Consider the following 17,775-nt stretch of genomic DNA (forward strand, 5'->3'; position numbering starts at 1 on the left):
AATTATATGATAAGCTGAATGATCATGAAATATATATGAAAGGAGAAGAGAGGAAGATGTAAACAACTATAATAGTTTCATTCAATTAAAAATCTAAAGATAAAAGTAATCAAAGCAATAAGAACTTCAAATGATTGAATAAGATGAATCCTAGACACATTAATAATATATAGAGTCATCATCCTTTATTATACTATCAACTCTCCAACCATAGTAGCAACTTCATTGCAAAGAAATAACCTCAACTATAACTATTAATAGTTCTAACATCTCAATAACAATAATCAATAAAAAAAAGTCATCTATCAACTCTATGACAAAATCGAACATAGAGCAAAAGTTTATCGATTTCGATCTAAACCTACTGCTACACCTAATTGACCTCAAGCAAACATTATGATTATTCCAACTGTTTATCATATAAGTAATTGAATTATTGACTCTAGTACTTCGTATTATATCATAAGTAATTGAATTATTGACTCTAGTACTTCTCATTATAGTCGATATGAAAAGATCATCATTGATGCCCTATCATTCATCTTTGTGTTCTGTAAATTATCCTAGTTCATGCATCGATCATCTACTATGCATTGGTCTGCAGTCAAATGAATCTTGCGGTATCTTCACGGGACTATCAATCATTGCCTCTTTTCCGCAAACACTCCCCCCTTAATCTCCACGCCTTTGCTGATGCTGATTGAGCAAGGAATTTTGATGATAGAACATCCACGTTGGGGTATATTCTCTTCCTTGGATCTAATTAAATCAGTTGAAGTTCTAAGAAGCAAAAGACAGTTGCACGTTCTACAACTGAATCTGAATACCGTGTCATAGTCACCGCTGCTGCAGAACTCAATTGGGTCATGAATCTCCTCAAGAAACTTGGCATCAACATCACATCTACTCCTACAATATATTGTGATAATGTTGGAGCCACTTATCTATACGCCAATCCAGTATTTCACTCACGCATGAAACACATAGCCATCGACTTTCACTTCGTGCGAAAACAAGCTATCAAACATCAACTACGTATTTCTCATATACATACGGCTGATCAACTAGCGGACTCCCTTACAAAGCCTCTCACTCGCAAATTGCTTTCATCACATCGGTCCAAGATCGACGTCCTTGACAGAAGCACCGTCTTAATCCTCCTCTGTTGAAGAAAATTCTCACTTCTAAAATGTATAAATAAGGAGTATCGTATTGTTTCAAACTCAATGTAATCTTTCTCCTCATAATTCCTTAATAATTATCGAAGAAGCTTGATTGCATTCACATGTCTCTCTCCTATTTATATAGCAAATCTGAACTTATCCAGAATATGCATCAAAACAAACTCCCTTTAGCTCGTCAAGTTTGTAAAAGGTTCTCTCGACGAGCTTTGGTTTCTCACAGTTTTCCTTTCTTCTGATCTTAACGTAACCAATTTTGTTCACATCGACGAGCTTTGGTTTCTCACAGTTTTCCTTTCTTCTGATCTTAACGTAACCAATTTTGTTCACATCTTTATGACACATCGATAGATCTTCATATACCACGTGTCGGTACATTTAGTATAATTCGATATGACTCTGTATGTATCGTATCGATAATTGATTGATATATCAATACAAATTGGTAAGACGAATTTTTTTTTTTTTGTATGGAAAGGCTATTTCTAATATTTGATCTTCAAAATAGTGGAAATGTGCAGCAGAAATTTGTTGGGAAAAAGAAAACCTAACATCTTAAACAAATCTACAGAGGTATTTGATATATGCCTACAGAGGTATTTGATATATGCAATATTTAATGGAACAAACCCACACCCCTCTCAACAATACAAAAGCCTTCAAACAAACCCTCTCATAGTCCACAACACCTCATTGACCAATTCTTGTTCACATTTGATATCGACATCTCCTTTAGAAAGATGAACACAAGTTATAGGATGCATTACTACCACCTTGAAAAATCTTTTGCAGATCCAAGTGTTGTTCCTTCTCAGTCTATCAATTCCTTCTCTGCGAGCCCAACAGGTTCCGAAGTGGAAGTAGCCATTTCATCTACATTTTGCTGGTGATAGACTTGCTTTAGTCTCTCAACCTCTTTCTTCAACGCCTCTTGATGTGCTGCAGCATCACATGAAACCACACTCACTCACTCACGTAAATCACATTACCAAGTCATGCAGTACTTTTCTTTCGTGCCGAAAGAAAATAAAACTAGATTACTAACTTAACCGGATACAACCATCCTCTCTGCTATCCGAGGAGATCAAAACCTCCCGTTCATGAGGAAGAGAAACATCCCAAAATCCGTCACACTGATTGACTCTTGCAAAATTCCCCAACCAATGCGGTACACAGTGCATGCAGTACTTTCAACATTATTTCTATCATGTTTTTTCCCAGGAAATTATCTTTGCATATTTGCAACCTTTATCATCTTTTTTGACTTTTTGTTTCAAAGGGCAAGCGATAAAGATTGGATTTGATTTCAAGATCATATCATCAACAGTCAAGATCTGTGTACCATTTAAAATTTATCAAATCAAGTTTTGAATCCAGATGAGGTTCGAATATTTAATCTTTGGTAAGTTTATCTGGCACATTACCACCAGATCAATATTGTACATATAAACCTTTAAACTTTGGTAAGTAAGTCCGATACACCACCATAGACTAATTCTTCCAAGCTATATGCATGCATAGAAAGTTATAAACAACGAGGTTTATGATCGTTGGGGTATTTGGTTAAAGGGAAGTCAGTGTTATAAGAGAGTTCTCCTTATAACACTGAATCAAGTTTATCAAATCAAGTTTTGAATCCAGATGAGGTTCGAATATTTAATCTTTGGCAAGTTTATCTGACACATTACCACCAGATCAATATTGTACATATAAACCTTTAAACTTTGGTAAGTAAGTCCGATACACCACCATAGACTAATTCTTCCAAGCTATATGCATGCATAGAAAGTTATAATCAACGAGGTTTATGATCATTGGGGTATTTGGTTAAAGGGAAGTCAGTGTTAGAAGAGTTCTTCTTATAACACTGAATCAAGTTTATCAAATCAAGTTTTGAATCCAGATGAGGTTCGAATATTTAATCTTTGGCAAGTTTATCTGACACATTACCACCAGATCAATATTGTACATATAAACCTTTAAACTTTGTTAAGTAAGTCCGATACACCACCATAGACTAATTCTTCCAAGCTATATGCATGCATAGAAAGTTATAATCAACGAGGTTTATGATCACTGCGGTATTTGGTTAAAGGGAAGTCAGTGTTACAAGAGTTCTCCTTACCATCATGACTTAGTAATTAACTGCCTCCTGCTTCTTTTATTCTCAAGGAAACAAAAAAATGTAATATATTAACCATGCATAAGATACAGAATACACAAAAGCTAACTGTACATGTATAATTTGTAATGATAAAGTAATAAAGAAGGCAAAGAGTATAGGGCGATTGTCCGAAAAAATACCCTCTTTTTGGGTTTTTTTTTTCCGAATGGTACCCCTTTTCAAAATTCTCAAACATTATATATTTTCCCACCCAAATTGCATAGTGTTTTAAAAACATTATATAGTGTTTTTGTTTTGAAAACAATGTATAGCATTTTTACAACAAAAATACTATACAGTGTTTTGTGGATAAGAATCAACCCACAAAATATTATAAACAATTGAAGGAAAGTTTTTTTGGATTTGGATGGAAAAAAAAATGATAGATTTTTTAAGGGACATTTATGAAAGATTAAATAAGAGGTTACTGTCTGAGAATTTTAAAAGGAAGATACCATCCCAAGAAAATATAAAAAAATGGGTATTTCCCTTATGAGAAAAAAAAATCTCTGAAATAATAGCGTAAAAAGAGGAAACAGATGGATCGAAATGACTGTGCCACTGTTTGAGAGCTTACTCACCGTCCTTGAAGATCTTGTCCTGCGCCAGTACTGCGATCCGCTGCTTGAGATGGCTGTTGTCCATCGCGAGAATGGAGCGCTGGTGATCCAGGAAAGCCACGCGCGGAGACAACGCCGACACTTCGTTCTTCATCTCGACGTGCCACAAAGGGAGGAACTGTTAGTAAGACACTTCGCAGTGCGTTGGGAGACTTACAAGGAGGAGATTTCTACGTGCCTGCAGTGTGGTCACGCTGCGCTCCAGCTCCGAGATGTACTGAAGCTTGCGCACTCGTGACCTCTGCGCCGACTGCCTGTTCGCCAAGATCCTAAATCCATGCGAAAAGGGTCGTGGCGGAACCCATGAGATTGTAACCGATGTAGGGGAGTTGGGGCGCCTCACCTCTTCACTCTCTTGGGGTCTAAGATTGGCTCGGATCCCGCGGCCGGCGGCGCCAGGGCCGATGCATCCGCCTCCGTCTTGCACACGCTCTGCGCCTCCTCAGGGCCAGCCGCCGGCTTGCCCTCGTGGATGCTGCCGTGGTCCAACGGCGTCGACGTGGACGACACGGGGACGCCGGCGGAGGAGGAAGACGGCGGCGGCACCTCGTCAGAGAACATGGACAGGAGCTGGTCGTCGTCGAGGCGATCGAAGCCGGGACACTCGTCGGCGAGCGGGGCCCCGATGAAGGAGACGGAGTCGTTGGCGGAGCGGCGGCGGTGGCCACGCCTGGCGGCGGCGAAGTCGAGGAACTCGTCCGCCCAGGAGGCGGGCGCGGCGGCGCCCCCCGGGCCAACGGCCGGGGGCAGCTGGTGAGGGGCCAACGCGGAGGAATGGTCATGGTGATGGGCAAAGTACGGCCAGTTGTTGGACATGGTAATGGAAATGCCGAGGCAGCCGTGCCATTACTCCTCCCTGAGCTGTGTATATATAAATGGATCTCACAGGAAGCTAAAATTGAGGTGAGCAGATTGGACACCCAAAAATGTTTGCCGAAAGTACGGGAGATGTGCAGCTGCAGCATCATGGCCTGGAGTGAGAGATTCACGGAGGAAAGCACTTAACCTGCCCACAAATAGCCTCTATCGGCCATTCCCTCGCCATCTCTCTTTGTTTTTAGCAGGCGGTGACTTGCTTGAGTTAGGCGCGCGCAAGATTTGGAGGTGGGAGACGAGGGTCGCAGAACAAGGGCAGAGGAAGACAGCTTGCAACAACAGCTGGGCGTGAAGAGACAAGGGGAACACGAGACATACATACATACATATATATATATCTGCGGCGCGGGAGGTGATGATGCGACACTCCTGCATTACGTCGAACACCTGAGTTGCAATAGACAGCATATATCCCTGACAGGAAACATCCCAAAAACAAGATTTTTCAATCATTTATTTCTAAATCATTCAGGGGTTATTAATTAATATTATGATCAGTTTATCGTGTTTGTCTTAATTTTTATGGTATGCATAATCACAAAGACAATATGTTATAGACTTTATTTTCTTACTAAATGTCCATTCAAATTAGTCAGAATATTTTGCATACTTTTGCTAAATAATATTCTTAAATTCCAAGCTTCTGCTTCATTAGGCTCAACCAAAGCATTCAGACATCATGACCAAGCAATCTCATGATGTGCAAATTCTCTGCTTGTACCGAACCCACTATAAACTTCAAAAACTAGGAGAGAGATGCAAATGTGAAATAGGTTATGACTACTATGTAGTGATTAACTTACAGCTGATGGAGCAGGCATTGGCAGAGATCACACATACATACGGGCCTTAAGGAAGATCCGTGCAGAGGAAATTTACTGCAAGGAAAAGAAATCCCAAAAGGGTAGTGATCTTCCCATAAGTGATCAAGATAGGAAAACCATGGACAACTATTGCAAGGCATAGCAAGCAAACAAATGATCATTTATTTGCGTCTTAACTAGACATGGCATTGTCTAAAGGAGTAATTATAAAGAGAAATGAGCTGATATGTATATCATTCTAAATCAAACAAGAACGATTATTGACAGTGAGAAATCTATGGCAGCTACTATCACAATTATGGCAAGACATGACTCGATCTACGAGACAGTAACGATGAAACACAATGAACCATGTTTTGGGACACAATTTCATCAATCTTCTATCACAATTATGTTGTTGTTAATGGATACCATGGAGGAAAATGCAAGGAAAAGAGCATCAAGTAGTCTTCTGTTTGACTCTTCTTTGTGCTAAAAGGTCACTGACCTAAACAATTGAGAAGAAAGTCCGATGTCTCTGTGAGAATTATAAGATGCATGAGGTTTACTTGGAGAATCCATTTTCTGACAGAATAAAAGAGCATTTGTAATGCTTACAAAATCATTTTCAAACTTCTAAGGTTATTGAAACAATATTGGCATTACGAGGAGACAAGTTTGACACAAACAGAACTACGATCTTAGCTGAGTATGTCAAACTAATAAGATGCTAACAACTTGAGAGCATATATTTTCCATGTTTTGTTGGCATCCAGTCCCTCAAAAATGTTCCATACAGCTTCAGCATTTCATGGAGCATGAGCAAAACAATGGGGCAAAAGCAAGAACAAATAACCTTTCTGGTTCATCTAGCAGAAAAATCACAAAACTACATAAGCCAGTTCCTTCAATAGCATAGCTAAGTATCATTGTCGAAGCAGTACAGGAGTCTGATCCAAAACATTGCTCGAGTCCACCGGATACATCATCATGCATCTTCACTGCCAGCTGATTTAATTACAGCACATCAGTACTTCTGCCCATTTGGCAATACATCAAAAGAAGATTCAAGATAAAGAAATGCTATCTAGATATCAACAAACATGCATTCGGTGTAGGTTTCCAATTACAGAATAGATAACTCTGCCTCTGGTTTTCAATATAGCCCATGCAAAAAATTTTATTACCATATACATATGACACACATGACAAACATGCTGGAATAAACAATTCAACATACGGTTCACAAAGTGCAAAGAGGAACCTAATCCTATTTAAAACAAGAAAGTTAATCACCTTTTGGTGTTTGGCCTTCATCTAGTTTCATCTCGTCCTACAAAAGGAAGAAGTGAAAAGATATGCTCTTGCATCAAAAGTAGGAAAAAAAACCGGAGATGAAAATAGTGATCGTATTTAAAACAAGAATGTGCAATAAAATCAAGTTTGTTTTGTTTTGATACCTTATGCTACTCTATCTTGGTGATAATTAGAACTGTTTCCAAGCCACATTATTTGACATGAGACAAGCTATAGGGTGGACTCCAAAAGGAAATGACAGTAAAATCTAAATTCAATGCAATTTTCTAAAATTCTTAACCTAATTTAACGCAAAAAATAATATATTCATGCAATAAAAACAGATTTTTAAAAAAGAATCACAGCAATTCAATTTACAAGACGAATGGTTTCACCACTAAGTTGAGTGAGCCCTGGTCATGATTTTCAATTCAAGAAGCGCCATAAACTCTTTAAAAAAAAGACCACAACAATTCAACAAATACAAAAACAAGGCTAAATCCAATCAGTGTTGTCATAGGCGGTCACCGAAGGCCTAGGCCTTGAGCCATAAACAAGCCTCAGGATGTCTAGGGCAATTGCTTGGGCATTTTTTATAGACATATACAATCATATATAATAATATGTGTACAATTCGTATGTATAATTCACGTGTACCATGGAAATTTATTTACAAGAGCAATATATTCACTATAAATTGCTTAACTTGAAATAGTTGTCTGTTCTTTATTTTTTATTTATTTTAATTGCTTTCAAAACACGAAATATATTCTTAAACAGTCTGGAATATTATCAAATATTTTAATGCCATTACCATAAAAGATAAGGCATATGGAAATGTTGATTTTTCCACCACATATGAACCTATCAAGTTTATTCTATCACATTATTTAAGTATCAGTCCAAAAAACATAAGGACTTCTTCTAGTTTGTTAGCTAGGATACTGCTTCGGAACCTGGGCAATTGCATAGGTGACACAATAAGTCCATAACCTAAGGTTGCCTAATCTAGTTGATAATTGCAAACCTGATTTCAGATAGTGTCTCTTTCTATGATTCGTTTGTGTAATCTGATTCAAAAGCAAAGTGACAATTATAAGGAGCACGTTTATGTAGTTAAGGTAGAAGGTATACAATTCATGGGGGCAAGTAGAATAGAATATGTAGCAGGCTTTACACAATGCTTGATTATGAAGGGTTTCATGGTAATCATTTAACAGGGCATGGAAGAAGAATTATTTTTCTCTTGACTTGCAACACGTTGTTCCTCATATCCGCTTCAGCATGATTCTCTATGATTCTACAATGGCTAGAAGCACGAATTCAAACATTATGGTTTATCAACTGTGCTGACTCTACTATATCAGGCTACTCACTTACCAATATCTAATATACCATATAAGGTTTTAAATACCAGTTGGTCCATGACACACCGACTGATATTTTCTGGTCTAAAGAAGAATCTCTACAAAAACATGTAGCTAAATACCCACACATACTAATTCATTTTTTACTTTTATTGCTTTATTCAATGGTACCAGGTGGTACACATCAGACTAACCGGTATAATGATACTGTACCTGTTCAATAAGTTACCGTAATTGTTTCAAACCAATATTAAATCTGTGATAATCTAAAGGGATCATACTCATTTTGCTGCTCGATACTTGCTTGTTTGACAAACAATGGGTCCTAGGAAAGAGACTTCAGTGCAGTTACAGACTTTTGCTGGAATTATATAAGGCATATTTCTGATTGCCAACTCAGAAGAAGAGGTGCACTTGACCATAAAAAGGAAATCATGTGTGAATATTATGGAACTTCAATAAAACTATCGTGATGAAGGCCTTTGGCTATTGTCGAATACAATAACACAAGTTCATCAAATGAAAATTGCGCATATCAAAGTCAATAATTCAAAGACAATATACAATAAAGTGCACTGATAATCACAGATGATTATAGAACATTCCCAACACTAATCAATGTCATTAAAAATAGCTCTGCACTGTATTGTTTTCATCAGAAGATACATGAAATGCATCAAGTTTAATGAGTAATGATTGAAAAAGGGAAAAGGAATTGCATACAATCAAACAAAATATTTGCGTTATTTATTTATCCTCTCGAGCAATAAGTGGCCACATTTAGGATCTCCAAAAGGCATACAATATTCAAGCCAAAAAAAAGAAGCACAAAGATAATACCTTCAGAAAGCCACCCGTATCCTCTACGCGAAACGCAGAGCAACGATGTCATCAGCGCCGAGGCCGTTGCGCTGTGCATCGGCATCAGCGTCTCCACGCAGAAGCTCGCCTCGACAGGAGACCTTCAATTATTACCAAAAGGGAAAAATCGTTAGTAGACAGGATACGAAGGCAGTAAGAAGCGCTCTCGGAACCAAGCCCTAATGGAACGGTATTCTTACCGATCCGTCTACTACCTGAGGAAGCGAGCGGCGACAGCCGGCCTCATCTTGGGGATACCGCGAAGTAGAGGGCGCGAGGCCGCAGCGGACTCGGCGGCGACCCGCGCCGCCCCGGCCCGGAGCGAATGCGAGCGAAGGACCGACCTAGCCGCGGCGGCCATGGAGGGCGGAGGAATAGACGACTATCTTTTCTATCCCTGTCGCGGCGAGGGTTCTGTTGACAACGAGTCAAACCCTGACCACGACCACAATGTCCACATCTCGACTTTTCACATCATTTCTTTTAAATATAAGCAACGGCGAATTATCAGAAGAAAAAAATTTCAACCAAAGCCTCAATTTTAATAAAATTTGAGTAACCCTTCGTGTAAAAAGATTATTTTACTCCTACCTTTATCAGATCTATCGTCACCTCTATCGGACTCGCCAACTCCTACCTTTATCAGATCTATCGTCACCTCTATCGGACTCGCCAACAAAGGAGGTGTAGCCTTTGCAACCCTCGTTCTTCATCAAGAGTAAGGTCTCCTTCCACGAATGCATAATGACCCTTGTTGGATCCAATGACGAAAGTACAATCGTTACATCATCCGCAAACAATCCCCTACCCCCAACCATCGATCATAAGCAAGGATAGAGAGAGGCAACCCTTCCTTGCCTCATTTAGAAAAAAAAAGACACTATAAAAAATTTAATGTGCTATTTGAAAAATTTTTAATTTATGAGCTTCTCAAAATGATCATTTGGAAATATATATATATATATGATAATTTTCGAAAATAATCTTTTTTATTTATTCTACAGTGTCTTTTCTTTAAAATATAAAATTATCCTATTGTCTTTACCCTATTATCCTCGCTCCTACTCTTTCTATATCTTAACATCCTCTCTCATCACCCGACATATCCTTTCTTTTGTTGAATCTTGACATCACTTGTACCCATAGAAACATTAACTATAAATGGAGAGAGGAGTGGAGGCAAAGGGCGACAGTGAATATAACGAAAGAAAAGAATAGGACAAAAGAAAAGAGGAGGGGAAGCAAAGATTGTGAAAGAAGAGGAGTAAGCAACAAAAGATAACAATTGTGACAACACAAAGAAAGAGGTTGAAGAGAGTCGAGAAAGATTGTTAGAACGACCAAAGCCAACCTGATGACCAAGGAGCTTGGTGAATCATTGGCAAAGAGTTTGCCTATGAAATCATCGATGACAAATGATCGATATCAAGTGGAGTAAAAAAGGATCGTCGAAACATGGCTAGAGAGCTTGTAAAGTTGACGTGGGGCTTGGATGAGCCAATAAGTTGGGTAAACTCGTGGAGGTAAGGTAGAAAATAGATGATGATGTTAAGGGAAAGTGGGGCAAAGTAGAGCACGAGGACACCGAGGTGGGGAGCCAAGGATGAAAGCGACGCAACGAAGACAATCAACAATTTTATCTTTTAGAAAATAAACAATGTTCTTTGTGGATAAATGAAAAATGATATATTTATTAAAAAATTAAAATAAGTAGCATATATATATATATATATATATATATATATATATATATATATATATAAGCACAAAAATATGATTGAAATAGAAGAGTATTTATTTATTTGTATATTGTATATGTATATTTATTTATTTATCCTTCTAAACTGCATGTGTGGATGCCAATGTGATACCGACATGAAAGTTGATGTGGATAGCGATTTGACTTCGGATATGTGTGTTAACTTAAATGATTTATGTTCTCCATTATTCTACAACTTATGATAGACATTAATGACTACAAAACATGCTAATATTCACGCAACTTTCTTTTTCTTACGTGACAATGATTCATCCAACTCCAATAATTTCTCATCTCTGTTTCTCTCTCGAGACATCTGATCGTTGGAAGTCTTATGTTCCAATCAACGTGTGAGCGTAATGAAAATTTTTCTCTATTTTAATTTAAATCTGTAATAATCTTCAAACAATAAATGAATATTTTTTTGCATCTTCACGGAGAGGAGAGGGAGGAATACATTGATTGGCCTCAGTGCGGAGAGAGGGGAAAGCCAATTCCATGGCGGGTGGTAGGGAAAGTAACAAACAGAATGCTGCCGATGACTCCGATCCCCACCGGCAAGCACGTCAGAACCTGCTTCGTCTCTTCCGACGGCATCGGGAAGAAGCAGGACACCACGTTCTGGTCGAACAGCGCCACCGCCGCAAACACCAGAACGGACACCAACGCGTGGGCCAAGTCGATGAACTTGATCCTGTATCTCGCCGCGATCGCCGGAGGGAGCGGCTTGGTGCCGTCGATAACCCACAGTCCCCGGAATGTGGCCAGCCCATACCGCACCGTGCCGTTGCCGTCACGGAAGCTGTCGGTGAAACTGAGGACGAAGCAGGAGAGGCCGCAGATGGCCACGAGGCACTCGGTCATCAGCCGGTTCACCGCCATGCAGTGGCCTCCGTCGGTGAAGATGGGGGAGAGGAGCTGGAAGGCGAGCACGGTGCCGGTGGGGAGCAGCTTGGCGAGGTGGGCGGTGCTCTTAAAGGTCTGGCTGATGGCTTTCTGCACGAGGGTCGCTTGGTCATCGCCGGCCGAATCCGGAGCCAAGAGAGGCTGCTTCTGCTGCTGCTGAGCTTCTACGTCGGTCATCTTCGGCGCCATCGTCGACTACGAACAGGAAGTGGATGAGCGGGCGATTATAATGGGACGAAATGGAAGATACGTACGTCAGAGTACAAGGGAAGGAAGGAAGGAAGGCAAGGGTTTCGGGGTTGGCTTGCAAGCAAGAAGAACAAGAGGAAGAACCGAAGGTGGGATTAAAGGGAAGGCGACAGTTTCCGAGAGTTGCGGAGGGGTTTATGTTACGTGAGGGAGTTGACATGTTGTCATCACGGGAGATCGAGATGGAATTTATCTTCGTTCTTGGGGAGTTCATCGCTTGATCTGGTTCGGCTTCCGAGTAGCAGATGCTTCCGGGGCTCAAACACTCCCCAATAAGTGTTCGCCGAACCGCACGCCGAGGCGTTGGTTGGCGGAGGTGGCGGTTCAAGAATTCGCCAACGGAAGCAAAATAGAACGTGCAGAACAGTTACAATAGATACTATTATTTTCATTATTAAGTTAGATTCTGTTTGTCCGAGAAGTACACGTAAGCATAAAAACGGTAATATATTATATAAATTTTTTTTATGTTAAGATTAAAATTAAATAATATAATTTATAAGGAAAACTAGACTTTCTTTTCATCTGATTTAGGGAGATTGAGAGAGAAACTATAATCTTTCAATTGCATCATTTAGTCCTTAGTGTTCATCTATCTATTTATAAGTTATTTATAGGTGAAAATAGAGGATTTAAAATAAATTATTAGGAGAATTCCTTCCAATATAATCTTTTTTCTATTGATCAATATTTATCATCAAAATCCAATTAATTCTATTATATATCTTATCCAATTATAAAAGTCATATAATTTAATATTCTCATACTTTACTCATTAATTGATAAGATATAAAATATATTTAAAATCAAAATAAATAAAAAAAAATAATTTAAAAATAAATTTATCTAATTAAATTTAAAAAAAATTAAAAATATTTTATATATGGTCATAAATTTTAAAAATAAAATAATAAATCTAATAAGCACAATAATACTATAGTAAGTCCAATTATCAATGTGAGTCATAACGATTATATATCATCAATGTCATACTCTATTCTATATACCATAATATTGTTAGTCTTTCCTAATATAGTTCATAATGACCCATATAATTTGTAAGATAGTCCTATTATTACATTCAACTATAATATGCATAAATATAAATATAAATAGGATAGCAAAAATAAATAACTTTAACTAAGCAAGAAAAATGTTAGTATATACCTAACCAAGCATCACCATATCTTTTATAGTTTGCTCACATATCTCATTCTAACAACATGTTCTTTAAATATTTTACATTATAAAACTTTAGTAAATAGATAAGCAATCATCATATTAGTGCTTAGGTTTTCAATTGACACTTGTTGTTTTCGAACTCTTTTTCTAACCACCAAGTATTTTATCTCGATGTGCTTAGATCCACTAGAGTACTTGTCATTCTTAGAGAAGAAAACTGCTGTGGTATTATCACAAAATATCTTCAGCGACTTGACAATTAAGTCGACCACACCAAATCATGAGATGAAATTTCGTAATCATAAATCTTGATTTGTAGTCTGAAAGCATGTCACAAATTCAGCTTCCATTATTGATGATACAATAAGCGATTACTTTGTACTTTTCTAAGAAATTGCCCCACCAGCTAACATGAATACAAATCCTAAAGTGGACTTCCTACTATCGAGGTAATTTGCAAAATCAGCGTTTAAATATTCCATCACTTGAAGCTGATCTGATCTCCTATATGTGAGTATATAATCTTTTGTCCTCTATAGATATCTCATTACTTTCTTTGCAACTTTTCAATGTTTCATACTTGGAATACTCATCGATCTGCATAGTGATCGTCGTTGCTTCGCGATCATCAAAGATCGTGTTACAAAGAATCTAACATCGTCCGCAAGCAAGCGACAAGATAGGGTAGATAGGAATTTAGATCGACAAAATATATGGATCATTGAAGTATCATAAACAAAAATAACAAATATAACGTATTTGATCTTAAGAACCTAGGCTCTGATACCAATTATAAGCATAAAATTTGTGATATGCTTTATGTAATATGAATAAACTTTTATGCTAGGATTAAGATCAAATAATATTATATCGGTTTTAACGATACGTACCTTTTGATGCCATATGAAAAAGATCTATGTGTGATTTGGGCACCATCTGTAGACACAAAACTGCTACCAATCTGCAAGAAGAACTAGACTCTCCTTCTCCTCTTTTTCTATCTTTTCATAGGACCACTTAAATTGATGATTTAGGGAGGTTAAGAGAGAAACGGTAATATCTTAACTATGTCCTCTATGACATGCATCATTTAGTCCCTAGAGGTCATGTCTATTTATAGACGAGAGCAAAGGTTTTAGAATAAATTATTATGAGAGTTCCTCCCATCAAATGCATCTCCTAAAGAATTTTACTATAATATGAACTTTTTCTATTAGTCAATATTTTTCATCAAAATCAAATTAGTTCTATTATATATCTTATCCAATTATAAAGAACCATATAATCTAACAGTCCACTCTTAAGTTTATCTTGGATTGAGACATAGTGGAGTAGGGTTCGAATGATGCTCTTACAAGAACTATGTTGGGTTAGGAGTAGCGTTCATGATAAAGGTTCTCCTGATACCTAAGTTAGTAGAGGATTCATTAAAATAATATAAAGATCGAATTGTTATTTTTTTAAAAACACACTTGAGACGTTTTATAGTGTGTTAGAGCGATCGTTAGATGGATTAATGATAAACACAAGGATGATTACGTAAGTCATCTTAGAATCAATGAGCCATAACATCGTACATCGAATTGCCGACCTCAATGGATTGGGACCCGACTGATGTGAATGATGTGTCCTCGGGCTATTTATGTGTCATGCTATGGTATCAACCATTAAGATTAATTTTTAGCATATTTATCAATTTTAGTTTCTCATTTTCAATTCAGGAAATGTGATGTGTTGCACTCTTGATCGGAAAGACCTCATACATGTGGTTCGATCGATTTAGAGTCATTATGCTTGCAAGAACAAGTTGGGGATGCTGGCATTGAGGTTGGTCGAGGGCCAACCCTAGATCATTTATGAGCATAGATAGGGATGAGGTCCAACCCTGTTTCCTATATCTGAATCTGTTCTTTGAATTCATCATTCATTCATTTATGTCTATTTGTTTTGGATGCATGAATTCATTCGGTTCACTATTATGATTTGATTTCAGTCAATTAATTTCTTTTTTCTTTTTATCATCACCTAACTCAATATTTTATCCACCTAACTATCATATCATATGAATATTTCTTAAAAGAAAAAAAAATAAAACATTCGATTTTCAAATGCATAATATTTGAGGAATAAAACATTCAATTTTCAAGCAGGATGATATTTAAAAAACTAGATATTTTTTTTTACACTAACAAAAATCATACTAACTATTAACCACTCTAATATCATTTTAATTTACATGCACGAGTTGTGTTGGTGTAAACAACTTTAAGTCGTGGCCTCGGGGTCGATGCGGTTTGGTTCGAGTCCAAATGATGAAGGATCTTCCTGGGATGACCCTTGAGATTGCAGAAGATCGACTGCGGTGGTCTGATCGCGAAGGGGTCACCGTTTCTTCTGAGAGGGGGCTCCTCATCCGGGCGTTTAGTGGGAGGCCTCTGTCTTCGCACCTGCACACGGGTCGGGTCGGGAGAGCTCGGCCCGACCCCTCCGACGATCAAGTTAGTGAATAGTCGCAGGAGATTTTTTGGTTGTCCTCGTTCGTCCATTTCCTCGGAGCGCGAGGGTTTTTATAGTGAAGGTTACCATTGCCCATTGCTTGATGTGCCCGCTTGTAGGGAGCAGGATCGTACTCCTTGTAACGTCTGACATCGATGTTGGCGTGACGTAAAGGATCGAGCCTGAACAAGATGTTAATGTGTCTCGGTCGGCGTTCCGATCTGTGTTGACCAGGTGCTGTCAGGTTAACAGAGACGCGAGGCATCATCTGGGACAGCTGACATCAACCCGAGTCTTATTGTCATTATTACCCTCATCAAGTTAACCCTATTTTCATTTATATCACCTCCCAAAAGATGTGAGAGGAGGTCAATGCAACAAACTGCACGTATTTATGCTCCAATAAGTAGACAACCACTCCGATGATCATCATCATCATCATGTCATGCATCCAAATCACCGAAGAATAATCTTAATTATTGATAATGAAGATATGATTTATAACAAAACGAAGATATGGCTTAACCACACCAAAAATCGACAGGTGTCAGCCATTATACCTTAGAATTAGCTTCCTGCGATCTATCTGGTGTTGCTGTTCTACACGCAAACCAATAGTCGATTATTGGACTCGGAATCTATCTGTAAGTGTGGCATCACTCATTCCTTACAAGTGTGATTACTTCCGCTCACGCACCGTACAGAAGCTTTTTAGGGCCTACAGATTAAAAGTCATAATAATGAACTCGCACTATGAGCATCCAAATTCTAATCTTATCCAAAAATAATCCAACTTTACTGAAAGAACAGCACCATGAAAGGTCAGGAATTCACCCATCTCGGATCTTTGTCATTCATCTTCTTCTCTGATCCATGAGATCATGAATTATTCATGTGAAACCTCTGTTGGATTTGAGTAGATTTGATCACATGAACTATAATATTCCATGAAATCTAGTAAGCCAAGATTTGGAAAAGATCAACGTACCGAATCTTACTTCATGGAAATAAAACGTGCGTGACATCATAATATTACCGTGACGTCGTAAATGGAACAGAGGTAGGTGGAAGGAGATGCACTCGAAGGTGCTGCCTCCACTGGGGAAGGGGACACAAAGCACAAATCCAACAAGGCAGACAGGGAAAGAGTTCACCGGCGGTGTGGGGGTCGGGTTGCAGCCCCGCTTGGGTGGGTCGTGGGCCACCCGCCTCCTCTCATCGTCACAACACCCTGCCTGCCACTCCCCCGCACCCACCACAACTGGCCCATCCAATCCCAGTGCCCCTGTTCCGCTCCCCAGGACACCCAAATCAGCTTTATCCCTTTGCTTTCTTGGTGATCCGCACCATCTATCTTTGTTCTAGTTGAAGGAGAGGAAGAGGAGGAAGTTGAAGCAAAAAGAGCAGTTGGGTGGCTGCTGTAAGCCTCAGAGGATTAAAGCCAAGGGCAGGGGAGGTGGGAAGGCAGAGGTGAGTGGCCCTCTCAGGCTGGAACACCAGCGGCGGCTGAGCCATATGTGTCCAGGCCTAGAGATGCAGGGTCGAGGATGGAAATGCACGCACCACAATCATGTGCATCATTCATCCCACAAAAGAAGAATCTTAGAAGAAAAAGGCTTGTGGGGGTCGGGAGGGAGTGGGTGGTGTTCCGGTTTACCCGGGGGTCCTTTGGGGGCTGTTCTAGGATGCTAAGGTTGGCCTATAAAGGTAACACAGATTTGGACTGTTTTGGACCAGTGGAGGGGAATGGCTTCTTCTTCGCCTTCCTCTCGTGTTCACAGGTTTACAGTGACACCGTTGTATCCTCTCTCTCTCTCTCTCTCTCTCTCTCTCTCTCACTCTCACTCGCTGTCTTCTTTTCTTTCTCTTTTTTTTTTCTTCTTTCTGCTGTGGGGCATTGATGGAGACGAGAGTGAGTGTACTCGGATCAGACCCCCACCATGTGAGCCTCTGATCGCAAACATCCGTGAGTGTCTGTTCCCCGCAGTTGCGAACGCAAGCACTATAAATTAAGC

At 39.0% G+C, this 17,775-nt stretch overlaps 2 protein-coding genes and 1 long non-coding RNA gene across 6 annotated transcripts; all 3 read right to left on the bottom strand.

Annotated features, from left to right (window-relative positions):
- Positions 1–1,708: 1,708 nt before the first annotated feature.
- Positions 1,709–9,506, bottom strand: LOC103981120 (basic leucine zipper 19). Of its 4 annotated transcripts, none has more exons than XM_065103483.1 (7): positions 9,369–9,506; positions 9,148–9,269; positions 5,645–6,652; positions 4,309–5,255; positions 4,144–4,234; positions 3,927–4,053; positions 1,709–2,120 (listed from the first exon to the last, which is right to left on the bottom strand). In XM_065103483.1, the coding sequence occupies exons 4-7, from the start codon at positions 4,779–4,781 to the stop codon at positions 1,993–1,995; spliced, it is 819 nt and encodes a 272-aa protein (XP_064959555.1). In that variant the 5' UTR covers positions 4,782–5,255; positions 5,645–6,652; positions 9,148–9,269; positions 9,369–9,506; the 3' UTR covers positions 1,709–1,992. The 4 variants fall into 4 exon arrangements, with proteins under 4 accessions (XP_064959555.1, XP_064959556.1, XP_064959557.1 ...); XM_065103484.1 differs by having other exon boundaries at positions 5,645–6,680; XM_065103485.1 differs by having other exon boundaries at positions 5,645–6,680; positions 9,384–9,396.
- A 1,772-nt stretch (positions 9,507–11,278) lies between these two features.
- LOC103981121 (protein DMP4) lies at positions 11,279–12,058 on the bottom strand. Its single transcript, XM_009397722.3, has one exon. The coding sequence runs from the start codon at positions 12,020–12,022 to the stop codon at positions 11,396–11,398; it is 627 nt and encodes a 208-aa protein (XP_009395997.1). The 5' UTR covers positions 12,023–12,058; the 3' UTR covers positions 11,279–11,395.
- Positions 12,059–16,580: 4,522 nt separating this feature from the next.
- On the bottom strand, positions 16,581–17,511 carry LOC135608977 (uncharacterized). Its single transcript, XR_010485652.1, has 2 exons — positions 16,749–17,511; positions 16,581–16,663 (listed from the first exon to the last, which is right to left on the bottom strand). It is a non-coding gene; the product is annotated as an uncharacterized LOC135608977 (long non-coding RNA).
- Positions 17,512–17,775: the final 264 nt, after the last annotated feature.

Source organism: Musa acuminata, chromosome BXJ2-4 (genome assembly GCF_036884655.1).
Source record: "Musa acuminata AAA Group cultivar baxijiao chromosome BXJ2-4, Cavendish_Baxijiao_AAA, whole genome shotgun sequence".
NCBI classification, from domain to species: domain Eukaryota; kingdom Viridiplantae; phylum Streptophyta; class Magnoliopsida; order Zingiberales; family Musaceae; genus Musa; species Musa acuminata.

Bases quoted from the DNA above. Each gene is read 5' to 3' on its own strand.
- LOC103981120 (XM_065103483.1), bottom strand. From the start codon at position 4,781: ATGTCCAACAACTGGCCGTACTTTGCCCATCACCATGACCATTCCTCC. The intron at 4,235-4,308 runs GTGAGGCGCCCC...GCATGGATTTAG, and splicing joins GACCCCAAGAGAGTGAAGAG to GATCTTGGCGAACAGGCAGT. The intron at 4,054-4,143 runs GCACGTAGAAAT...GTCGAGATGAAG, and splicing joins GCAGCGTGACCACACTGCAG to AACGAAGTGTCGGCGTTGTC.
- LOC103981121 (XM_009397722.3), bottom strand. From the start codon at position 12,022: ATGGCGCCGAAGATGACCGACGTAGAAGCTCAGCAGCAGCAGAAGCAG.